The 25,576-nt window shown below is 42.2% G+C and overlaps 1 protein-coding gene across 1 annotated transcript in view; it reads right to left on the reverse strand.

Moving 5' to 3' along the window:
• Positions 1 to 25,576, reverse strand: part of UBE3D (ubiquitin protein ligase E3D) — a 103,116-nt gene that overhangs the window by 55,268 nt on the left and 22,272 nt on the right. The window contains exons 4-8 of the mRNA XM_069973512.1: positions 18,010 to 18,235; positions 13,941 to 14,010; positions 10,135 to 10,204; positions 8,004 to 8,112; positions 1,787 to 1,953 (exon numbers count right to left, since the gene is read on the reverse strand). Coding sequence (XP_069829613.1) covers positions 1,787 to 1,953; positions 8,004 to 8,112; positions 10,135 to 10,204; positions 13,941 to 14,010; positions 18,010 to 18,235 — 642 coding nt within the window. The remainder of the gene's footprint in view (positions 1 to 1,786; positions 1,954 to 8,003; positions 8,113 to 10,134; positions 10,205 to 13,940; positions 14,011 to 18,009; positions 18,236 to 25,576) is intronic.

Here is a 25,576-nt window from a genome sequence, read left to right on the forward strand (position 1 = left end):
TGTCTAAGCTACAAGCCGGGTGGGGGGAGGAGGGGGGTTGCAACGACCAGAACAGAAGCTCTCCTTAGAGGGAACCTGTCACACTGGAAATGCAGTCTAATCTGAAGGGTTGATATACAGACATTTACATTTCATGTACATCTCATGAAAGACAAAACGACAGCAACGATCAGTTGACATCATTCAAGTCGGCTGATCGTTGTCTGCTATTACACCAGACGATTATCGGCTGTTTAGTGTAATAGGGTTTTAAGTTTATGTATTTTTGATACAAGGGTATACGTGACCCAGCCTTAAAGCGACTCTGTAACCACAAATCACCACAACCACCAGTTTCTGGTGGAAAATGGCCATGTTTTTCTAAGCTTTGATAACCCCTTTAAGGCTCATAAAGGAAAGCTAAATCCAGTAGATGGCACTATAGAAAAAGAAATGAAATGAGCTACTTTGCATAATCACCTTGTAAAAGGGAACCCACAACCTCAAATAGGGTTGTCCAAATCAGGTAACTCCTTCAATTAGATTCTGAATTTAAGCCTAGAGCTAATTTCTTAAAGATGTAGTTTTAGCTAGAGAAAACCTGCTGTATAAAAACAAAATACATAAATAGCCGTTCTCCTAATATGCAGGAGATTAGGATTCTTGCCACACCCCTCCCCCCGCCCTCTAGCTGCTGACTGACAGTTGACTGCCTATACACAGCGTGGATAGACAACTGCCAATCGGCAGCTGGTAGGCGGAGTTTGCTGCTTCTCATGAATATCCAGGGCTATTGGGCTCATGCTAATAATGGAGCAGACTAATAGTCCATGTTATTCAGGATGATATCTCTGGATCAGCTGCACAGAACAATGTAAGTAATACATAATTCTGTTCAGCTTCTAAGTAACTAATTTATGCTACACCTAGATAGAGCACCTGACAGAGGAAACAACTTGGGTCGTCCACCTTTTCACAATGTGGTCACTTCATGCAGCTGAAAACCATGCCTCCATGAGGTCATCAACAGATGAGTGATGTTGGCGGGGCAAATGTGGGAACATGGCTTTCAGTCTTGTGATGCCAGAACAGTGACACTGTCACCCCTTTTAGCATTCTGACTTCTCTTCATAGATGTAAAGGGTAAATTTTGCTGTTTTCATACGTTGTTTTACATCATACCTCATGGTGCTTCTTCAAGTAAAGAGTGATCTTTTATCACCTGCAGATTGTGCTAAGTGGGCTGGACTTCATGACAACTGCACCACTTAGCCCCGCCCACAGCTTCACTGTAGGCCCCACCCCTCTGTGACATCATTGGCACATAGGTTCCGTCCCCTCGCCGACCATTGGAACAGGCTGGCCAAAAAGTCAAGGGGCCTATGTGCCGATGACGCCACAGAGGAGCAGGGCCTACGGTGGCGCTGTGGGTGGGGCTAAGGGGTACAGTTGCAAAAAGGGGGGGACAATGGTCACTTTTAAGCCAACCTGTCAGGCGAAGTGTACTATAGAGCTATTACCCTATATAAACCCTGTTTATTAACACCCACTTTGGGTATTTTGCTGGGCTTTTGCAGCCAAGGGGAACAACCAGTGGGGTTTATCTCCCAAGCTCCTCAAAACTTAGTAAGAGTTATATGTCTGATTAAGACTAAGACGCGCTATTGTACACAGTCTTTGCCTTAGTCCGCAAAAAGCTGCCGACAGGTCCACTTTATGAAAGCTGCTGGAGAACCAATCTATGTTTTCTAGACAATACAAAGTAACAAGAATCAGGTTAGCAAATACAGATAAAAAAAATACCTACTCAGTGTTGGTGTTGTTAACACACGTCATGTACAGAACCCTTGCCACATTCTCAACTTTCGGAGTGTTCCTTGAGTCGCAGGACGTACTTCCAGAGAAAAAGCAGGAACCCACACTTCCAGATTTTATTAATTCCACCAACACTGTGTCAACGTTCAACAGCCAAAGCTATAAGAACAGGGTAAAAAAGAGAGTATAAAATTCTTTAAATATAAGGAGTGACAATAAAGACCCGAATGTTCACACACCATAAAAGAACATCAAAATATGGCCAAACTTTTGTAGTAAAAATACATCTGTATTTTCAATAATAAGGCGCTCCACTGAACTGAAAGTTCAGAATACAGCCTTTTTTTTCTTTTTTTTGTTGTGGTTTGTTTTTGTTGTTTTATTTTTTACTCAAAATGTTGTAACTCAGTTGTATTTTGCTTATATTTTACTGTGTGTGAAGATAGCCCATCTACATATGCCCCATCAGCTTCTTGTCATAAACCGGCAGCTTTATTACATTTTTGAAACGAATTAATTTTTGTCTACCTACAATACTCCAAGCATTGACAATGTAATGGAAGCTATTTATAGCAATTATCAGACACAAGAACTGTTATTAAACAAGTGAAAAAGGAGTCCATATGTTGACTGCATCTGCCATTTTCTCCTTCTAGCTACAAAAATATATAAAATAAAATGGAAGTGGAAGAACTGATAAGAATGAAAAAAAATACAACTTTATTTTTTTTCTTTCTCTATCTAAGCATTTAAAAAAACAAATGCCCCTTTGGTCTCCCCCCAAATGTTGCTTTCAAATTGCTTTCCACTGGGAATTCGATACTGAAATTACATATTAAGGAACAAAATTGACGGTTTTTCACCAACAATACAGTAGAAAAGACTACTACTAAGACTGGGAACATATCGGGGGAATGCAATAAAGTGTCACTGTCGTTATAACTTTCCAAGTCTAAATCAACAGTAGATGTGATATAAAGCAAGTTTGCAATTCACAATAATTTTTTTTAGTTACCGTGAAAAACACGGCACTTCCTGTTTTTTTATTGTTTTTTTCTCAAAAAACAGGAAACAGTCATAAAACAGGAAGTCCTGTGCATCCCAGGCCATCTGAGTGCTCACACAAGTCATGTGATTGACAGACACATTGAGCTGTGACTCTGTATCCTGTGTTTAGTCAGAAAATCTGCCTTCAGGAGACTGGACCTGGATTTCTGGTAAGTACAGCTTTGTTTTACAACATGATAACAGCAACAAAAATAATGAATGTATATTGGAAACTTGCTTTATATCACATCTACTGTTGATTTAGAAAAATATAACGACAGTGACACTTTAATAGACGTCAGTTAATAAAAATCAGGTTCTTTATTAATGGCCATCTATTTAACGAGAAGGCCGAATTCACCAATATATTACCGAAGTGGTAACATAGCCTAAAGCAGTATTCTAGACCCCAGAGGAAAAATTTTATTTGCTGTCATTGCGGAAAAATACAGAATATAAAGAAAATTACTTCTTACCTAACCCTGGTCTCTGCGCAGTCTCTGGGAGAAAGTGGCCATGTTTTTCTAATGCTGGATAAACCTTTTAAAAAGTTAACATATGACCTCGATATTTTTTTTACCCAATTACAAAAATTTTTTCTAATCTGTTTATGTTTTCTGGTTGTAATTTTTAGTACAGAATTATGGGGACTGCCATCTTGCCAGATCTGTTTTAGAGACACGCTTTACAGTAAGACTCATGGATCATGGGCAAAATAGACAGGATCTGTCCTATTTAGACAAATGAGAAAGACTTCTTGACATGTTCAGTGACCTTTATAGAGGTCATTCTACAGAGAAGGGGAGGCCAAGTTCTAAACAACAGCTACTCCATTATCTATGTCACCTGTCACTGTGCTCCTGTCTGTCCTGATAAGAAGGGCGCATCTTTGAAATGAACTGTACAGGACAGGACGTTTCAATGTAAACTGCAAGATTTCAGTATTATTTTAAAAAATAGATCATAAAATGAAAAAATTGAAAAAACAACACCTAAAATTCTTAAAAAAAAATGCTTAACAGGTCATTTTGTGGTAACACATTCTCTTTAAGGGTAGGTGTACACACACCGTATCCTCAGCGGACTTCACGCTGTGAGTTCGCAGTGAAATCAGCTGCAGATATCTTCCCAGTCATCCCGCTGCGAGTATGGAAAAGTCAGCCCCCTTAACCCTCCACAGACCGGGTACATGCATTACCTGCTCTGCGCTCTGGCTTGTTTCAGGTGCTCCCGGGGTCTGAATGTCCCGCTCAGCCGATCTGTGGCTGCAGCCAGGCAGCGCACCGGTTGGCTGAGCGCCGGGAGACCCTCAATGATAAGGGTACTTGCACACTACAGCTCACAACCGCTCGTGGACTCTGTCGGCCACGTGCGACTCCATTCTATGGTCGGACGGATTCTGACGTTCCGAACAGACAGCGAAATCCGCCTGTGCGTTGGAGTATATGGCACGGGCGGAGACGTGCGTGGCCACCAGAGTCTGCGAGCGGGTGCGAGCTGCGGAATCCGCAACGGGTTTTGAGTCACAATTAAGTAGTGTGCACGTACCCTAAAAAAAGCAACTCAAACAGTATTCTACAGTTGACATCATCTTCGCAGACCTGTATCTCCTTTACAGACTACAAAACAAATGCTGTGCAGTCCGATTCTAAAGTCATGCTTCCTCACATCTCCCCCCTATAGTGTCAACTTTCCTGTAGTGGCCAAGAGCGGCGTGGACTTATTTATTAGACAACTAGCATCCCTCTGACACTCTCTCTTCACATACTGCACAGTCACGCAATACGTGTAGTAGGATTTATACAGACTAGACAGACTACAGCCAGCCTTAATTGTACCAGCAAATTTCCCTTTGACATTACAGTTTTTGCTGTGCACTTTATAGGTTGTTAAGTATAATCCATCTTCCACACACAGCAGAAAACTAATTATATTAACTCCGGTAGGTTTCGGAGATGCATTCAACTGCAAAAAAAAAAAAAAAAAAAAAAACACAAATAGAAAAGCTAAAAGTGCACAAAGCATAATTTCCACCATAAATTTGGCAACAAACTTGCTAAGAAAAGGTCATAAGCAGAAAATTACAAAAAAAAAGAAAAAACAAGATACTACATTCTGAACAAACTTTGCCTAAGTCAATAGTATAGGCGACTATATTTTATTGGCGAAAAGTGCACTCATCGGGCACTATGAAAAACTGACAAAATTGTTCCCAAGATGCATCAGCGCAGTAATATATAAGGGTTTACTCTGTCTTTAGGGGTCTATGGAGCGGGAGAGTGCTACAGAGTAGAACAAAGATCAAGGGGGACATTTATCAAGTACTAAATAAAGCCCGCCCCCCTCTTTTCCCACCTACATTTACTAAGAGGCGTATTCCTCTTAGTAAAGAAGGCTGGCCAGCATTGTGGCAGAAATCCCCACATTGAAACCCCCCCCCCCCTATATCCCCCCGCCCTGGCCACCAGGCGAGTGGGGGGATGCAGCTGGCGTACTCTGCCACTTTCCTGTGGTGTATGCCAGGGGTGCACATTGATAAATGTGCCCTCTAGTCTTGCTTCACAATTTATACTGCTTATTACTGCTTTATAATGCTAAACGCTGTTTCTGCTTTTTAGGGTGTGCTCTAAAAATATAGGGAAGGATGATCCTCTGGTGTGTGTGTGTGTTTGTCTGTGTGTCTGTGTGTGGGGGGGACATCATAACAGCTAGTCTCCACTACAAAAAAAATACTGTATATGAAAGAGTGCCCAAAGCCTTTAAAGCGACTCTGTACCCACAATCTGTCCCCCCCAAACCACTTGTACCTTCGGATAGCTGCTTTTAATCCAAGATCTGTCCTGCGGTCCGTTCGGCAGGGGATGCAGGTATCGTCGTAAAAACAACTTTTAATCCTGCAGCGCTGTGTCTAACGGCCGGGGCTTACATTTGTATATGCATTAGGCTGGCACACCCTCTCCGTCCTTCCTCCCCACCCTCCTCATCATTAGGAATGATCCAGGAACATTTACTGCTGTTTGAGCTTTGCACAGGTGTATTAACTATCCAGCCCATGTTCATTATACACACAGGTGGGGAATAGGAAGCAATCTGCCTGGAGCATTCCTAATGATGATAAGGAGGGTGGGGAGGAAGGACGGAGAGGTTGTGCCAGCCTAATGCATATACAAATGTAAGCCCTGGCCGTTAGACACAGCGCTGCAAGATTAAAAGTTGTTTTTACGACAATAACTGCATCCCCTGCCGAACGGACCCCAGGACAGATCTTGGATTAAAAGCAGCTATCCGAAGGTACAGGTGGTTTGGGGGGCGGTCAGATTGTGGGTACAGAGTCGCTTTAATTCTCATTTTAGGCACATTTTAGTATGTGCAATGCAGTGAGCCCCATACCAGAGAGCTTCTGGTATACTCACAAAATAGGATCATAATAACTATACTACATAACATATCTCTGTCGGACTTTATTTTCCAACTATTTAAATGTGTCCAATAATTAATGTTTTGGTTGCCATAGTTACATTTTCTTTAGACATAGTTTTAGAATGTTTTTGGAGCTAAAAAGAATGCAGCTTTTGCTTTTATTTCCCCAAACAGTATGTATTAGTCAATGCATTTTTCCCTGCTGTTTTCATTAAGAGTAACCAGATAACAAAAAAAAGCTATAGCTAGAGCATGCTACATTTATTAAAAAAAAAAAAAAAAAATGCAAGTGACCCAAAAAACTATACACACTCGACTAAATAAATGGCATACACAAAATAGCGTTGTAGGTTTTGTATTTCTGTATTGATTCCAATCAGGGCCAGCTCTAGGTTTTTGCGGGCCCTCAGGTGACAGAGCCTCAGCGGGCCCATTATCCGTCCACTATGCAACCATCATCCACACACTATGTACACGTGAGGCACCACTAACATACACAAACACACAATATTTATGCTGACACTGACTGACTGACAACACAGCACTTACAGCCCAGTCTTCTCCCTATTCCTCTTTGTCGGACTACTCTCCAAACTGTAAAGTTGAGGACCTTCGGGTCATGTGATCAGGTCCTTCACTCTTGTCTCTTTCTGTGCAGGATGCTGGCAGGTCCTGCTCAGTCTCCTGTGTCTTCTGATGTTCAGCACTTACCCTGTATTTCAATGAGTGGGCTGAACATCAGAACACCGGCCCCCTCTCCCTCTGTAGGTCCCTAGAGGTGCTGTGGGCCCCGGCACTTGCCCAGGTAAGCCCTGTGCTGACGCCGGCCCTGATTCCATTTTAACATGTGGACGCAACATGTGTTGTCCATGGCATTTCTGTTTTTTAGGGGGAAAAAAATGTGGAAGAGATACTTAACTCTTTAAGGGGGTACACCAGCAAAAAAATTTTCTTTCAAATTAAATGATTTCAGAAAGTTCTAAAGATCTGTAATTTACTTCTATTTAAAAATCTCAAGTCTTCCCATATTTATCAGCTGCTGTATGTCCTGCAGGAAATGTTTTCTTTTCAGTCTGACACCACGGTGCTCTCTGCTGACATCTCTGGCCGAGACAGGAACTGTCCAGAGCAGGAGAGGTTTTCTATGAGGATTTACAACTACTCTGGACAGTTCTGGTCTCGGACAGAGGTGGCAGCAGACAGCATTGTGCCATACTGGAAAGAAAACAACCTTTCAACATGAGATTTTTTAAATTGAAGTAAATTACATATCCATATAACTTTCTGTAACCAGTTGATTTGAAAGAAAAAGATTTTCACTGGATAACCCCTTTAACTATAAAGAAAAAAAAAAAAAAAAAAAAAGTCAGAGGAGCCTTAGCAGTCTTTAGCGGAGTGTGAAGATCTTATCAGGTTCTAAGTAAACAGATAAAAAAAAAAATTACAAAAAAGTTACAAATATTATCTACAAAAATAAATAAATTAATTAATAAAACGACTGCATGGATATCTACTAACAATAAAAAAATTATTATTTTCATGTACATAAAAGATTCCAAACAAAACTAAATTTGCCACACACGATTATACACCCAAAATACACATGCACACTCGGCCGTGAGAGTACTCACTGCAGATCTGACCACAGCTTACAGTAAAGGGTGAGCCGGACTTGGGATATGAATCTGTAGAAGGAAGAGTACCTATATACAGGAACATTTAGAAAAATACATTTATCTTACCAGCAGGTACAGCTTGCCATCTTGTCCTTGAATACAGAACCTGAAGGTGCTTCTGGAGGCCGATATTTCCATGAGAAGCCGGACAATTATGTTTTCCACAAACTGCTTCCTGTTGAAACAAAGATCAGTCTTCACAGTGTGTGTCCATGCTAACTATCATTGGAAAGACAGGCAAGTTAATGGCGAGCGGTCATTAGGACAAAGGAAAACCTCGGCAATATCAATTTTCTTTATTTGCTGTCAGCACCCTACTGTATAGAAAGGATAAGGAACACATTCTCCCAAAAAAAAAAAAAAGACACTTTTTTGGAGTGAAATAATTCAGTGTTGAGAAGCAACGCAGCTTAACGCACCTCCACTGTGGCCTACGTCATCCTTGGCCTATATTAGCAGGATGAGCTGCAACATAACAGCAATTATATTGTTTCCTGCATATTGTGGACCACAGATCAATGGGAACAATTTACTAGTTCTTCAAATGGGTTTCCAATATCCCATTGTTAAAAGAACAAGCCATTTACCACAGAAAATACAGTAGCGTCACACATTAACTAATGATCTCTTTGTGCAAACGTCCTGGAATGGATCACGCTTATATTTCAGAAGATATATAGCAACAGAGAGTGTTGTACCTTGTTAGGCCGGGCGCACATTAAGTTTTTGCAATCCGTCTTGCATTTGTGTGCATCTGTTTTGATCGTTTTTTCCATTGACTTCCATTATAAAAAAAAAAAAAAGGATCAAAACGCATCAGTTTTAACATAGCTGACCTTATTTTTGTGTACCTTAAAAAAATGGATGTGTTTTGGTCTCTCTTTTTGTTTTAATAATGGAAGTCAATGGAAAAACTGATCAAGACGGATGAACACAAATGCATCCGTTTTCCCATCTGTTTTTTGCAAAAACGGATGATAAAAAGGGATTGCAAAAGCGTAGTGTGAAACTTAGACTGGGTTCACACTACGTTTTTGCAATACTTAAAAAAAAAAAAAAAAAAAAAAAAAAAAAGGATGCATTTGTTTTGATCTTTTTTCTTTTATAATTGAAGTCAATGAAAAAACAGATCAAAACAGATGCACACAATTGCATCCTTTTTTTATCTGCATTTTTTATATTAGCTAAAAAAAAAAAGGAAGAAAGGAAGAAAGGAAAAAAACGGATTGCAAAAATGTAGTGTGAACCCAGCCTTATCCAGGAAAATCTATGTGATGGTAAATACATTTGGGTGAAAAAGAACCAAAGTATTTCAGGAGTGATCCCATTGTTGGCTAAGAGGAAAAGATTATTATATTTGCACGCTTTCGCAGTATACAGAAGCCTTTTTCAGCTGGGTTTACAAAAACAGATCTTTTAGACATTCATAAACTCTCCCGAGAAGGAAGTCTATGTACTTCAAAAGCTTGGGATTGTATGGTTTTATTTTTTATTAGCCAATAAAAGGTATCACTTCTAATATACAGTATTTTCCTGCTTATAAGACTACTTTTTAACCCAGGAAAATCTTCTCAAAAGTCAGGGGCCGTGAATCTGCTTTCGACGCATATGGTGGGGGGGCTCAAAAACGGCCACATCCCTGCCGAATGTGGCGACTGTATGAAGGGCAGAGCAAGCTGTAGGCGTCTGGGATATGGAAGAAAGATACAGTAGGGTGGCGCTGTGCCCAGAAAAACACACCTCTTCCACCCATCTGGCCCGCCCCTGTATCCTACCGGTATTACTGTACCTCCTTCTCTGCCTCTTAGATCTCGCTGCTGTCTGATGTTTTTTTATTAATTTTTATTTGGTGTGCGTTGAAAGAGGGGTAGTCTTATACAGTGAGTATATCCCAAACTCTATATTTTAACTGGGAAAGTTGGGGGTCGTCTTATATACTGGAAAATATGGGTATATGAGAAATAACCAAAACCGATAGTATGACTTCACACTACAGACTTTGTATGTTCTCTCTATGACCACTTGAACCACTAGTGGGATTATTGGGTGAAAAAAGGTTATTTATGGCTTCTATGTCTGAAAAAGCTTCTGAAAAGCCAACATTGGTTTATATTTATTTCCCTTAAAATAGTAGTCCAAACAGTAGTAGTAAACGGTGTAATAGCTGAGAGAACCTAGCAATGCTTAAAATGTTTACCTTGAAATCATGTTATATGCTTGAGAAGATGGCTGAATCATCACTTCAGTAAGATAATACTTGACCGCATCTAGAAATTAAAAAAAAAAAAAAAATTACAAAAATGGGAAGATGAATTAAAAGAGCATGTTCCAGGTCTTGAAGCAAGCACTTCTCTTAATGACTTTAAGAAGCTTTGTCTATCCTCTACCTGTCCCCGCCACCCCATCTCTATCATCTCTGCTAGATTGCAAACTCTCCCCTATTATTGTTGGGTGTGGGAGTTGGAGATTGGTTAGCAAATTTCTGAATTCCAATGGGCCAAATACTTTTATTTGACCCATAAAACAGAAAAGAAAGACAAGAACCAGACAAGAAACTTGTTCCAAAATCCTGACATAGTGGTACAAAGTCCCCACATCACTCCATCGATCATACCTGTTGGTTCCCGACACATGTTGTTACTGAGGGAACAATGACCCACTTCTAGTGAGGATGTCCCTGTCTCAAATCCTATTGGGCATCTGTGCTCCAGACAATCTCCGAAATCACAGGAGTAGCTATTCCTATGATCCGACTTGTCAACCCCTATGAGCTTACTGTTGATTTACATTGAACGTTTGGGGTACACAATCATTTCTGTAAATTTAAAAGGAGTCTGTGACAACGTTTATGCCACCTTAAATGAGGGCAGCATAAATTAGCGACAGAATGCTGAACAGATCGGTGTATTACAGACATCATTCTGTTCAGCTGTTCTCCTAATGTGCAGGAGAATAGAATTCTTGCCACACCCCTCCCCCCGCCCTCCAGCTGCTGATTGACAGTTGCTGACTATACACAGCATGGATAGATTACTGCCAATCAGCAGCTGGTGGGTGGAGGTTTCTGCTTCTCATGAATATCCAGGACTACTGGGCTCATGCACATAATGCAGAGGACTACTTATTGTCCATGTTATTCAGGAGGATATCTCTGAATTAGCTGCATAGAGCAATGTAAGTGATACATCAATCTATTCAGCTTCTTTGTTATTAGTTTATACTACCGTTAGATAGGACACGATAAACCTGCTGAAAGAGTATTTTTCACCCCACTTTCGCTTCTTATAATACTTATGTTTCAACTGCATTTTGCACTGTATTTAGCATTATTTATAAAATAAAACTAATTTTTGAATTGGAAAAAAAGTGCATCTTCCAGACTAGGTCATTAGCATATTCAGAATTTTGCCCATATCTCTTGAACCGGACCTTGGATTTTCAAAAGCAGGACAGCATTGGATTCAGTGAGGTGGCACCTATCTGCACAGACCACAAAGACCATATGAGCAGATGGGTGCTGGATTACCTTAAAAACAAACTGTTATTGTTCACAATTGAACTGATCTCTCCTGCCATGTAAAACCTTACATACGAACTCTGACAAACAGATCTCTGGAGCATCTTCTCTTTTGATACCCTCTGACCTGCATAAACCAACAGGTCATTTGCCTCAGCTATAAATATTTAGCAAATAGAAAATACTTTATACAAATGACCTAGTAAGCAATGGTATAAAGTATGCATTTTTGCATATTTATATTTATAGGGGGCAATGCATCAATGGAGACTCTTCAGGGAGTACTTCATTGGATTTTTTCGCTGATCTCCCTGAGCTCAGTGATTGTTGTGTTTTGCTACCCAGAATCCTGCTCCACACTGATGAGGGGTAATACCCTGAAACAGCTGTCTGTGCATGGATGCCTGGCTTTGGTAAACCCTTGTCATGTCACAATACTCACAACTGAGTTAGACTTTGATACAAAAGGGCAGGGCCGGGACAAGGAGTTTTGGTGCCCTAGGCAGAGAAGGCAAATGGTGCCCCCCAGTGTATAGCCCCAACATACAGTATAGCCTCCTGGCTGCCCTTACATTGTGTATAGCAGGGGTCCCTTAACTTTTTACACAGGGGTCCAGTTCACTGGAGGGCTGGACTATATGCTGCTGCTATATCTGGTCCGCAGGGAGCCATTGCCGCTGGATGAAGACACTGTCTCTGCCCAAGAGGAGAAGGTGAAGTGGAGGATCGTACTGCTCATCTGTCTCTGGTCGAGTAGAGGAGCATTGGGGGTGTATAAGAATGGTAGAGTTGTAGTTCTACACAGCCACACAGGAGCATGCTGGGAGCTGTAGTTCTACCACAGCCACAGAATCATGCTGGGAGTTGTAGTTCTACCACAGTGACACGATCATGCAGGGAACAGTAGTTCTACCTAAGCCACACAGGATCATGCTGGGAGTTGTAGTTCTATCTAAGCCACACAGGAGAATGCTGGGAGTTGTTGTTCTACCACAGTCACACAGAATCATGCTTGTAGTTGTAGTTCTACCACAGCCACACAGGATCATGCTGGGAGTTGTAGTTCTACCTCAGCCACACAGGATCATGCTGGGAGTTGTAGTTCTACCTCAGCCACACAGGATCATGCTGGAAGTTATAGTTCTACCACAGCCACAAAAGAGCATGATGGGAGTTGTAGTTCTACCTCAGCCACATATGAGCACTAACACACACACACTCCATTAGCACACACATTCCACTAAAACACACACACACACACAGATACATATATATATATATATATATATATATATATATATACATATACTCACCCATACATCAGTAGCAGTGGAGGATGACTGTATGTATATATATATATATATATATATATATATATATATATATATATATATATATACATATACTCACCCATACATCAGTAGCAGTGGAGGATGACTGTTTCTGAGTGGAGAATCATATGCCTCATCTGTCTCTGTCGAAAGGTGGCGGGGGTTGGGGCATCTGTCACTACAGTTGTCCCTGCACTTCTCCAGTCTCCTCAGAAGAGAGGAGGAGAGCAGTTGCCTGACGCCGCAGGGCTGGAGGTGAAAATTGCGCCCCCTGTAATTTAGCAGGAGATGGCGCCCTAGGCCATCGCCTACCCTTTGTCCCGACCCTGCAAAAGGGGCCACCCTAGTATTTCCCTATTTATGTTCCAACACTCACAACCGTGTGGGACTTAAGGGTAGTTTGGTGATCTACCCACTGGGAGGCACCCCTTGGCAACAGGTTTCCTTCCCTGGAGGGAGATCAGGCTATTCCCGTGTTTTGAGATTCGCAACTGAGGCTCCACAGATCCCTTTTTTTTTGCATATTTAAATTTATAGGAGGCAATGTATTAATGGAGACTCTTGAGTGAGTACTTCATTGGATTTTTCTCACTGATCTCCCTGAGTGTTTTAATGGTATAAATTAGCCAAAAAGTTTATGTTCTTTACTCCAAAGGCCATCATAAGAAAAACTGCATTGACTTATTTCCACTTCTAGAATATTGTCAGGTCCCACCATGAACAGTAACACTTATTTCCGATCATACGGCCTTGTACAGTATTTCCAGAGAGGCCGCAGTTTACCAAGTTACTAGAAATATAATCTGGGTCACCGATGCCCTTGACAATGAGAGCAGGAGTCTACAGTACCTGCTTCGTTCAGAATGCAGTGCGCCGATCAATAAGTCCGACGGGACTCTCCTGGCCTTAATTTGGAAATAATGAGTCATTTAGAAAAAAAGATTTCAATGAATATCAAATTCTGCGTTTGTTCCACAGTAATAAAATAGGGACAATAGAAAGTGACTGGTGTACTTGGACTATGAAAACTTTGCCTTATCTTTCCTTTACAATACAACAGCTCATGTAAGGAGCAGCTGGCCGTGTCCAGAACAAGAAAGCAGACGGAGGCTTTTATTGTCAGCCCGCTATGAGGATTGTTTCTCTTTTACGTACCTGATGACACCGACTCCCCCAGTATCGCTTTGCAACGCTTGCAAACGACTTTGGTATTTTCCTTTGATTCCTGAAAGCCAGAAAAATGTCACTGAAATGTCACATTACACCTTTAGTTTAAGAATGTCTAATTTTATATATCCTCTCTGGAGGGTAGACTGAACTTTATTGTGCTCTTCCTCTAGTCCTGACATTCAGTGACATCTGTCTTTTGCAGTGCTTACTTGTCCAAACCCGCCAATACAACGGAAACACACTGGCATAATGTATTAGCCTACAGCAGCACGCACGAAAACTGGTTGGTTCTAATACAGGGGTGTCAAATTCAGGCCCTCCAGCTGTTGCAAAACTACAATTCCCATCATAGATATACTTGTATGGCACGCAAGGTAAATATTTTTGCAAATACATTTACTTAATAAACTTGTATAAAGCAGCGTACCCCCCCGGTAGTCCCCAATTTCCAACTTTAATAAACTCTATAATAGGTTTTATTAGGCAAAAAAGGCTCTTTCTGTACTCAGAAAGCAATTTCCCAGCTCCCCCTCCTCACTTCTTATCTGTGCATTATCAGGCAAATCAGTCTTCATTACAGAGAAGCCAGTGAATATGGGTTCTGCTGTGTCCATTATATCCTATGGAGGGGGGAGGGGCCGAGGGAGATGAGTGAGCAGGAAGAAGAGACGTGAAGGTCAGCTGTTCTTAGACTGTCTGGGCACATAGAACGCTGGATTCAGGGGTCAGAAAGGTCAGTGCTTATCTAGGAACTTGCTGAGAGAAGACTGCAGGGTGTTGTGCTGTGCAGAACTGCTCTGTGCTAAAGGCCCTATTCCACCAACAGATCTGACGACAGATTATCTGCCAAAGATTTGAAGCCAAACCCAGGAACAGACTATAAAGAGAGATCAGGTAAAGGCTGGAATAAAGGAAAGACTGGATTTCTACTCTTTTCAAATCCACTCCTGGGTTTGGCTTCAAATCTTTGGCAGATAATCTGTCGTCAGATCTGTTGGTGGAATAGGGCCTTAACTCACTCCTCTCAGCCCCTCCCCTCTCCATAGAGCATAATGGATACAGAAATCCTGCTTCATCTGAAGTCAGGGGGGAGCTAGGAAATCAGCTTTTTCAGTACAGAAGGAAACTCTTTTGGTAAAAAAAACCTAATACAGAGTTTCTTAAAATCACTTGTACTGTAGATATTTATTGTTTTTTTTAGAATAATGACCCTGAAATGACAGTTACGTTTTAAATTTTGTGGGATTTAATGGCTTGATCTGCTACACTACCGAGTCCTGCAAAACGTTTGCGAAAAGGACCAAACACTGTCACTTACTGACTTCTTCAGTCCATTAAAGTCTATTAGCCTGTCAGGAGGACACTTCAGTATACGCCGGCAATCTTTTTTTTTGACAGGTTCCAAACTGCAGGTAGAACAGTCAGCACTGCGATACCTGAGTGACCGGTTACAGAGAGGGAACTAAGAAGTATAAATGGGGGTGGCAGCGCTCAGGTTCAGCCATATAATAACTATAATGCACAGAAAGGGAGCAGCTCTCACCAAAAAGTGTTACTCGTGTTTATTCCGTACACAAGCGAGGGCAAGTGGTGGGAATAGATGATCTGTTAGAGCAGGGATGGGGAGCCTTCGGCTCTCCAGCAAAAACTACAATTCCCATCATGCCTGGACAGCCAAAGCTTTAGCTTTGGCTGCCCAGGCATGATGGGAATTGTAGTTTTGCAACAGCTGGAGGGCCCAAGGTTCCCCATCCCTGTGCTAGAGCATCAGTGGTCACAACGCTTGCTTTACACTGCACTGCACTATATAGGATAAATGTAGATTCATGGTGAGTGCCGCTGCCTTTCTGTTCATTAGTTACTTTCCAGACAGGTGGCCGACACATGCTGTGGGCACAGGGCAAAAACATGATGGGAACAGAATGTAAGAATTTGGAATCAAAGCCCTGGTCACATTACTGATTATTTTGTATAAATGCTGACTGATTACTTCCGGCATGTATTAATGAGGACCCATAGTTACCCCAATGTGTCTGTTTTAGGGAAAAAAATAATAAATCACCACTGGACATTACTATTTCTCTTGTCAAAGGGGTGTGTCCCTTCATCACCAGCTCGCATTGGAAAGAGTCAGTATTAGTGAGACACACCCACTGGTGGTAACACCCAGTTGTCATGTTTATTCATACAGAGGAATGCTATAAACACTTATTCATATTATATGAGAAATACACTTGGGGGAGATTTATCAAACATGTTGTAAAGTGAAACTGGCTCAGTCGCCCCTAGCAACCAATCAGATTCCATATTTCATTCCTCACAGACTCTTTGGAAAATGAAAAGTGGAATCTGATTGGTTGCTAGGGGCAACTGAGCCAGTTTCACTTTACACTATGTTTGATAAATCTCCCCCATTTTATACAAGCATGTTAAAGTGAATGTACCATCAAGTACATTGCTGCTTTTTTTTTTACCTTAATTGCTCGGCACTAGCATGGGGATACTGGTGGCGCAGGGATTTTCAGGGCACCAACCTGCCCTGGAGCACTGGGGGCAGGCCCACCACCCCCCAGTGTGATGGAGTCCCCTCCCTTCTGTGACATGGTTCTATTACAATCAATGAAGCCGCATCACAGAGTGGAGGGGAATTAGCCGCACTGGGGGGGTGCAGGCCTGCCTCCAGTGCTTCGGGAACAGGCCCACGCCTCGGAAAAGACTGGCGCCAAGCGCAGGAACTGGACGGCGTTTCAAAAAGAGGACCATGCCTCCAGTATCCCCACGCCAGTGCCGAGCAATTAAAGTTATATATATATATAAAAAAAAAAAAAAAAAAAAGCAGCGATGTACCCGATGGTACATTCGCTTAAAGGTGCCTTCACATGTACCGGATCATAGTAGGTTTCATGTGGCAAGTTCCACAGCGATTTTCAGTACTTTACATTTTCTATCGGTTTACATACTCGCAGTTGGTTTTTCATTCCACTGCGAGTATGTAAACCACATCCCCCTTAACCCACTGCTGCCCTGTGAATATATTACCCGTCCATGCTCATCTTTGTGTGTCTGTATTATACAAGTGATAGTAAATACGTTTGTGTCAGTATTTTAGGTGTGATACCTTTATTGGTTAACCCTCTCCAGCGCTGCACTAAAAAATAAGTGGGTCCTCTTGAATCGTAAATTAACGTAGCTGCAGCATCAGGCATAGGCTGCAGGGACGTTACTTTACGATTCAAGATGACACAGGCGCAGGAGCTGTGCCTGTGTCATCTACGGTGGGTCCCGGCTATCAGTAACAGCCAGAGTCCCGCCACGACTCTAAGCACCGGAGCTGTGCTCTGGTGCTGAGAGTTAACCCTATAGATACTGCGGTCAGCACGACTGCAGCATCTATAGGGCTTCTGACAGAGAATTCTCCCTCTACAGAAGGAGAATTGTCTGTCCGTTATTCATCGGGGTTCTGCGAAGTCATCGCAGAGCCCCGATGGTAGCCAAGGAAACCGGAAGCCTCAGGGCTATCTTTTCTGCGTATTACTACTATATTTTTTACTACTATATACTGTGTATTTTTTTTCCTAATAAATTGAAAAGACCTCTAGAGCAGGGGTAGGGAACCTTGGCTCTCCAGCTGTTGCAAAACTACAACTCCCATCATGCCTGGACAGCCAAAGCTTTAGCTTTGGCTGTCCAGGCATGATGGGAGTTGTAGTATTGCAACAGCTGGAGAGCCAAGGTTCCCTATAACTCGGTTCTATAGTAAAATGTCGAAAAAAGTCGCCAGTGCAGAATAAGACGCAGGCAGCAGGTCTTACCGCCATTGAACTCCCACCGGACAATAGGATCTCGCACACATACAATATTGTCAGGGAAAATGAATAACATCATTTCACCCACCGACGTATTTCACCCGGTATTTGAGAAGAGCTCTCGGAACCACTAAGCGAGAGATTAAGTGTCCCCTTCTGCCTGAAATAAACCTCATCTGAGATAATAAAGTTATACTGGGCAATATAAATGTACCAATTAGCTGATGTCATTAGCGCTAATAACTTACTGAGATGTCTCCATCAACGGGATGAGGAACAGATGACATCTCATTACTCTCTCCAGGGGGGGCTGAGATATTTGCTTTATTCACCAAAAGGAACGTGTCTCCCAGGAAGCAGTCGTTAACCTTGGGCAGGCAACTTCGATTGGCAAAGGGATCGGGGTGGCAGCACCATTCTTCAACCAGAGAGCTCCAGTTTTCACTGGGCAAAGGGAGGACTCGGAGAAACTGCCTGGAAGGGAACCAGAAACAGAGGCGTTCAGCAATAACACAATCACTGAAGAGAGAGCGAGTAAGTAAGCAGGTTTGGGATCACAGTACTGAATATCTGTTTCTAAGGCTGGGTTCACACTACGTTTTGCAGTCCGTTTTTTGCAAAAAAACCCCCTGAAAAATGGATGCAATTGTGTACATCCGTTTTGATCAGTTTTTCCATTGACTTTCATTATTAAAAAAAAAAAAAAAAAAATCAAAAACGGATCTGCTTTATTTGATTGACACAAAAACGTAGTCAACCTCATTTTGTGCCCTTTATAAAAAAAAAAAAAAAAAAAAAAACGTTTTGATCTTTTTTTTTTTTTGGAATAATGGAAGTCAATGGAATAACAGATCAAACACAATTGCATCCGTTTTTTCAGTGTTTTTCTTTGCAAATATGGATGAAAAAAACAGACTGCAAAAACATAGTGTGAACCCAGCCTTAGGGCCCTATTCCACCGGACGATTATCGTTTGCATAATCGTTAAGATTAACGATCTCAAACCACCGCTATTGCGAAAGACCTGAAAACGTTCACTCATTTCCATGGAACGATAATCGTTACTGATGATCGTAATTGAGAATTTTTTCTTCGCTATTGCGTTCGTATCTATTACGAACGACCGAATCATGTCTTATTCAATGCGAACGATTTGCGAACGTTTTGCGAACGAGCAACGATAAAAATAGGTCCAGGTCTTATAAAGCGATCAACGATTTCTCGTTCGGTTGTTAATCGTTAACTGCTTTCAACCGAACGATTATCGTTTAGATTCAAACGATTTAACGATAATCTAAACGATAATCGTCCGGTGGAATAGGGCCCTTAGGGTGTGTTTACACAGACAGATTTATCTGACAGATTTTGAAAGCCAAAGCCAGAAATGGATTTGAGAAGAAGAGAAATCTCAGTCTTTCCTTTATGACTTGTTCCCTGTTTATAGTCTGTTCCTGGCTTTGGCTTCAAAAATCTGTCAGATAAATCTGTGTGTGTAAACGCACTCTTACTGACATGTCAATTGGTTTTTATTCAGCAATGATATGATCTAAATATAGGGCAGTATTCCTAGTCAAAATGGCACCAACATTTTGTGCCGTTTAGTTTGGGCTGTGTTCACACTACATTTTGTTTTCCATCATTTGCTTGCATCTGTTTTGATCCATTTTTCCATTGACTTCCGTTACCAAAATAATAAAAGGATCAATTTTATTTTTTTTTAACATACACAAAGACGTGGTCGACCGCAATTTTTGTGTACGATAAAAAAAAAAAAAAACAATGTGTTTGATGTGTTCTATTTATAACGGAAGTCAATGGAAAAACGGTTAAAAAATGCACACAAATGCATCAGTTTTTCCATCCGTTTTTTTGTTAAAAAAAAGTTGGAAAAAAAAAACGCAGTGTGAACAGGGCATTATTGGCGCATTGAAATCAATGATGGTTTCAAAAATAGGAGTCTGTTGTGTTCATAAAGGGAGCACTCCCTGCAGTGACTGGCTTACTACTATGTATACTGTATGTGCAATGATAGCAGCCAGTGGTGGAAGTGCTCCGTGCATACATACTTATAACTATTATTCTGTATTGTTTGTGCTCCTATTAGTCAAATGGTAACAAGAGCCACTTCTCTTCTTTTTGCAGGGTGAGTCTGAGGAAAATTAGGAAGTGTGATCTACTTCTGGGTACTGGGCAGCCTGTTTAATCTAATGATATGAGGGTGGTTACCAATCCCCTAAAGAAGCCAAAGATAAGCGCAAAAAAAAAAAAATACTGAGCGGCCGCCTCCAGACTGGAAGATGCTTGAGTGGCCCCTCTGGGCTCACAGTATACAACACTGTGGCATCCTGCTTGGTGTAAAAGGAGGATTGCTATAAGTGCTGTGCTTCATTCAAAATAAGACCTACTCCAAAAATAAGCCCTAGCTTCATTAAGCAGACTTGAAATATAAGCCCTAGTTACAGTCAGCTGACCAGATTCCTGACACTGGATGGCTAAGCATCAGCCAATTACTGCCAGACTTGTTATGCTCCGCCCCCACCTGCTCTACACAAGCTGCAGGGGAGGCAGGGTTGGTATGATGATGCTTAGTAGGGGGCATTAAATTTAGGGGGGGGGGGGCGAGGGAAGGTATAAAGTAAGGGCCCTATTACACAGAACGATAATCGGCCCTATCTGGCCGATTATCGTTCCGTGTAATAAACACAACGATCATCGGCTCATTGTTGATTTGGGCTTGGACCTACAATTGTCGGGCACCAACCACGCATCCCTACGTGTAATAGCAGTGCACAGCCGGCGACTGACAATTTGCAAAGTGTATACATTACCCATCCATGGTCCAGGACTCCTCTTGCGGTCTGCTTCTCCCCGATCCCACGCGCTGCAGCTTCACTGCCAGTGATTGGCTGAGCGGCCTGTCAGCTGAGACAGGCTGCTCTGAAGATGCAGCGTGCGGGACCCGGGGAGAAGCGGACCGCAAGGGAAGCACTGGACCATGGATAGGTAATGTATGCAGAGTTAAGCAAGGGCTGCAAGGACATCGGTAACGATGTCCATGAAGCCCTTGTTAAATGATTATCGGGCCGTGTAATAGGCCCAGTAAACAAGCGCCGATCGAATTATTATGGGGCGGTGTAATAGTACCCTAAGGGGACTATCTGCAGAGGGGGATGTATACAGTATGGGGGAAGAGAGAGTGGGAGTTATACAATGAAGAGGCCTAACTACAGGGGAATTTACAGTATAGAAGCCCAACAACAATTGGACATACAGTAAGGCGACTACCTACCATATAGAGAGTGGCTGCCGTGTACACAAAGTTTCTCCAAAAATAAGACCTGGACCTGTCAGGAGAATCTGACATATGTGTCAGTAGATGGTGAACTTCAGAACTTGGGTACACAAGAAATAAAGGAAAGACACAGGACTGACCAATATCCCATGTGTCGGGTTTTGTATTGTTGGATAAAGTAGAGTTTTGAGCAACACGAATACTACTCTCCTACAATGGGGAGCCCATTTTACTCTCATTAAACTTAAAGGGGTTATCCAGCGACAATCTTTTTCTTTTAAATCAATTGGTTTCAGAAAGGCATATAGATTTGTAATTTACTTCTATTTAAAAATCTTAAGTCTTCCCATACTTATCAGCTGCTGGATGTCCTTCAGGAAATTTTGTTTTCTTTTTTCAGTCTGGCACAATGCTCTCTGCTGCTACCAGAGATTGGGAGATATATACTGTAGGACAGGCAGAGATTGGGAGATATATACTGTAGGACAGGCAGAGATTGGGAGATATATACTGTAGGACAGGCAGAGATTGGGAGATATATACTGTAGGACAGGCAGAGATTGGGAGATATATACTGTAGGACAGGCAGAGATTAGGAGATATATACTGTAGGACAGGCAGAGATTAGGAGATATATACTGTAGGACAGGCAGAGATTGGGAGATATATACTGTAGGACAGGCAGAGATTAGGAGATATATACTGTAGGACAGGCAGAGATTGGGAGATATATACTGTAGGACAGGCAGAGATTGGGAGATATATACTGTAGGACAGGCAGAGATTGGGAGATATATACTGTAGGACAGGCAGAGATTGGGAGATATATACTGTAGGACAGGCGGAGATTGGGAGATAAATACTGTAGGACAGGCAAAGATTAGGAGATATATACTGTAGGACAGGCAGAGATTGGGAGATATATACTGTAGGACAGGCAGAGGATGTGGATGACCAATGCTGTGGAGCATAAGGAGATACAGTACTAGTGGGCACACTGCAATATGCCTGGGGTACACCATCACATATTCAGTCATATTAAAATAGTGAAGCGTTCTCTATACACCGACAATGGAAAAAGATTATATATTGTGCTTGTTATGCACTGCTTACATTATACCCCTAGGTGACCGTTATCATTCCGCCATTCTCATGATTTTTAAGTCATTGTACAACCCGTTTGGCGTGAAGTACTAACAGCATATATAGGCTTATGGTGGACACATGGGGGCGGGGCATGGTCACATGCTCCTCCATGTCGGCCATCTTATGGACAGACTCACCACAGAGCAGGACAGCACAGCCTGGAGGAGGGGAGTCTGATTTTAGCTCTATGGGGTACACAGGGAGCAGTTGTCAGTATATAGAATAGAATTACACAACCAAAGACCCACTTGTAAGTCTTCCCTTTGTCTTAAAAATTTTTTGGGTGATGGTTAACTACAGAAAGGTACATCATTCATCATCTGTATGTGTACTACATTTGTAGATTGGATTGGTGGGGTAATATTCTTCATTTGGTCCTTGAGTAGCACTAGCACAATACATTAATTCGGAGAAAAGGGAATTAAAAACCACTCTCCTGAACGTCCACTGTAAAATCAGTTTAAAAAAAAAAAAATCTATAATATACAGTGCATATTTAAGACCAGGAAGTAGAAAACCAATAAGTGAAGGAAGCACTATACTTTCATTGCTGCAATCCAAAAAGTTGGAGTCATTTCTTGATGTACGGTATTACTTCTTAAAAGGTTTGATCTTTAAAAGGGAACCAGTCACCATGAAAATGCTGCCTAAGCTATCGGCATTATGTTAAAGAGCAGAAGGAGCTGAGCGGATTGATATATATCTTTATGGGAAAAGATTTAGTATAACTTAATTTATTAATTGAAATCTCTGATGTTTACATGCTAAAGAGTCCAGTCCATTGAGTGACTCCGCCCCCTGGACTCCTTATCACTGAATGAGCAGGGATTTCAATTACCATGTTACAAGGTATACTAAATCTTTTCCCATAAAGATATATATCAATCCGCTCAGTTATAAAGGATGATGAAAATAGAATAGATAGCATTGTTTTGGTGGCAGGTTCCCTTTAAAGGCCATGGACACCTCAAAATGCATTTTTTTTATCCTGCATAGTACTTATTATGATACACATGGTTTAGCTTCTGTTCTATAGCCTCTGCAATGTCCTCTTATCAGTGAGCTTCATCAGGGAGGCTAGTGCTGCATTTACACGGAACGATTATCATTCGAATTTTCGCAATAACGATCGCATTTGAACGATAATGATTGCGTGTAAACACAGCAAACGATCAAGCGACGAGTGAGAAATCGTTCATTTTGGTCTTTCAACATGTTCTCAAATCGTTGTTGGTCGTTCGCTAAAAATTCGCAAATCGCTTTGTGTAAAAAGTCCTTCAAAGATTCACCCTATGTGAAAGATGGGCTTAAGCGAGCTTAAAAACAATTGCAATAACAATTTTTCTCCCTCTAAACGCTGATCGTTATAAAAACTAAATTGTTGCTTCAAAATCGTTAAACGATCAATTGGGCGAATTATCGCTCCTTGTAAACGCAACATATCGGATTGCAGCATATGTCGGACCCTTTCCGACGAGTCCCGTTCCTGAAACCAGTCCCGGGTCAAAGATATCAACGCCCAAAGCAGTGCGCGCGTGCCGCTGAGATAGGTCCGATGCCCATAGAGAAGGACGGCTTCATTCATTCTCTATGGCATCGAACTCATCTCAGCGGCACGTGCGCATGGCTTCGGGCGCTGATATCTTCGTCCCGGGACCGGCTCCAGGTATCCAGGGGCTCTGTGCCTGCGTCCCTGGTGACAGGTTCTCTTTTAAGGCAATGGGGGAGATATCAAACATGGTGTAAAGTGAAACTGGCTCAGATGCCCCTAGCAACCAATCCGGCAAAGTACACAGCTACACTGGGTTAGGGCTCCTCTGGCAAACTCCTCTCCTCTGCTCTACTCTTCACTCAACAAGCACCGCTACAACTACCTCTCTTACTTCTCTCAAGCACCTCCTTCAAGACGTTATATTTTTAATACGAATACAAACCTAGAAAAAAGAGGAGTAGCTGCACCCCACACCCATACAATAATGCCTCTCGGCTATATTTAAAAACCAACGCCAGAATGTTGGTATATAATTTGATCAAACCACACATGAGTCCCTACTCTAAAACAACACTGTGCCTGTCAGCAACCGCCAACCCCACAAAGCAAGCGTCAACAGGGGAGGGGGGGCACAGAATGGCCCTGCAACCCCACTGCCACAGGACCAAACCCCATGGGCCCCCCCACACCCCACAGGCGCAGCCGGCGATGAAGGCAGCTGCCAAGCAACACAAGTGTCGGCGGTCGCTGACCGACACAGTGTCGTTTTAGAGTAGGGACTCATGTGTGCCAGAAGACCTGCACGCACCTGTAAATGAGCCAATATGGTTTGATCAAATTATATACCAACATTCTGGCGTTGGTTTTTAAATATAGCCGAGAGGCATTAATGTAAACCATGGGTGTGAGGAGCAGCGCTCCTCTTTCTCTAGGTCTGTTATACTTTTATACTAACGGGACTCGGTCAACCTCTGTCTGCACCTGCACCTATACACACACAATCGCACACCTTGGGTTTTTCTTCCCCCTTCTGTGGGTGGCGGTACCGACAGTCCGGGTGGGTCAGCTGCCACTCAGGACTGCCATGACACCAGCCCAAGGGACCCGCAACAACCCGGCAGGTTGTCAACCATTTTGGGGGCACTACCGTCTACATACAAGCAGGCACCAACATCACACCTGTGTGTTGGACTAGACGTCACAACACTAACATCACTAGCCATAAACAACAGAATTGGCGTCACGGGCTATCTCAACTACTGGCAGAGTACCACAGAAGCAGAGTGAGCGGTGATAATCACAACTTACTGTACAAACGCTGCACTGCAATCCCCCCCGCCCCCTCCCATATAACAATATACAGTAAGTGAGGAAAATGGGACTTCAGGAACAGGCTGGAAACAGGTAATAAAGGAAAGACTGAGATTTCTCCTCATCTCAAATCCATTCCTGGCTTTGGCTTCAAAAACCTGTCAGATAAATCTAGGTGTAAATGCACATTTGTTACCTACCGAAAGCAGCTGAAAATCACGATCACTTAGCAAATGACAAAACAGTTAAAATTATGACCACAAAATCATACATTGCCGTAGCAGAAATAGCAGCACATTGGGATGACAATGCAAGGCTCTGTCTCGTTCTGGCAGTCTTAGCCCGTGGGTTATGTTGTAGTAACAGCACATAGTCCTTCTTCATTTCCATCACACATCAGCCAACACAACATCTGTCAGTAGCGCACACCCCTCCATCGCCTTTAATCAAAACAAACCCTGAACGTTACTAGGCGAGGCGGGCTCCTCCGTAATGGCAATGAAGTGATGATTCTATTACTCCCACACCGGCCATAAATCAACATATCTGAAGAAGTTGTACAAACTGGATTACG

Source organism: Dendropsophus ebraccatus, chromosome 6 (assembly GCF_027789765.1).
Source record: "Dendropsophus ebraccatus isolate aDenEbr1 chromosome 6, aDenEbr1.pat, whole genome shotgun sequence".
NCBI lineage: Eukaryota > Metazoa > Chordata > Amphibia > Anura > Hylidae > Dendropsophus > Dendropsophus ebraccatus.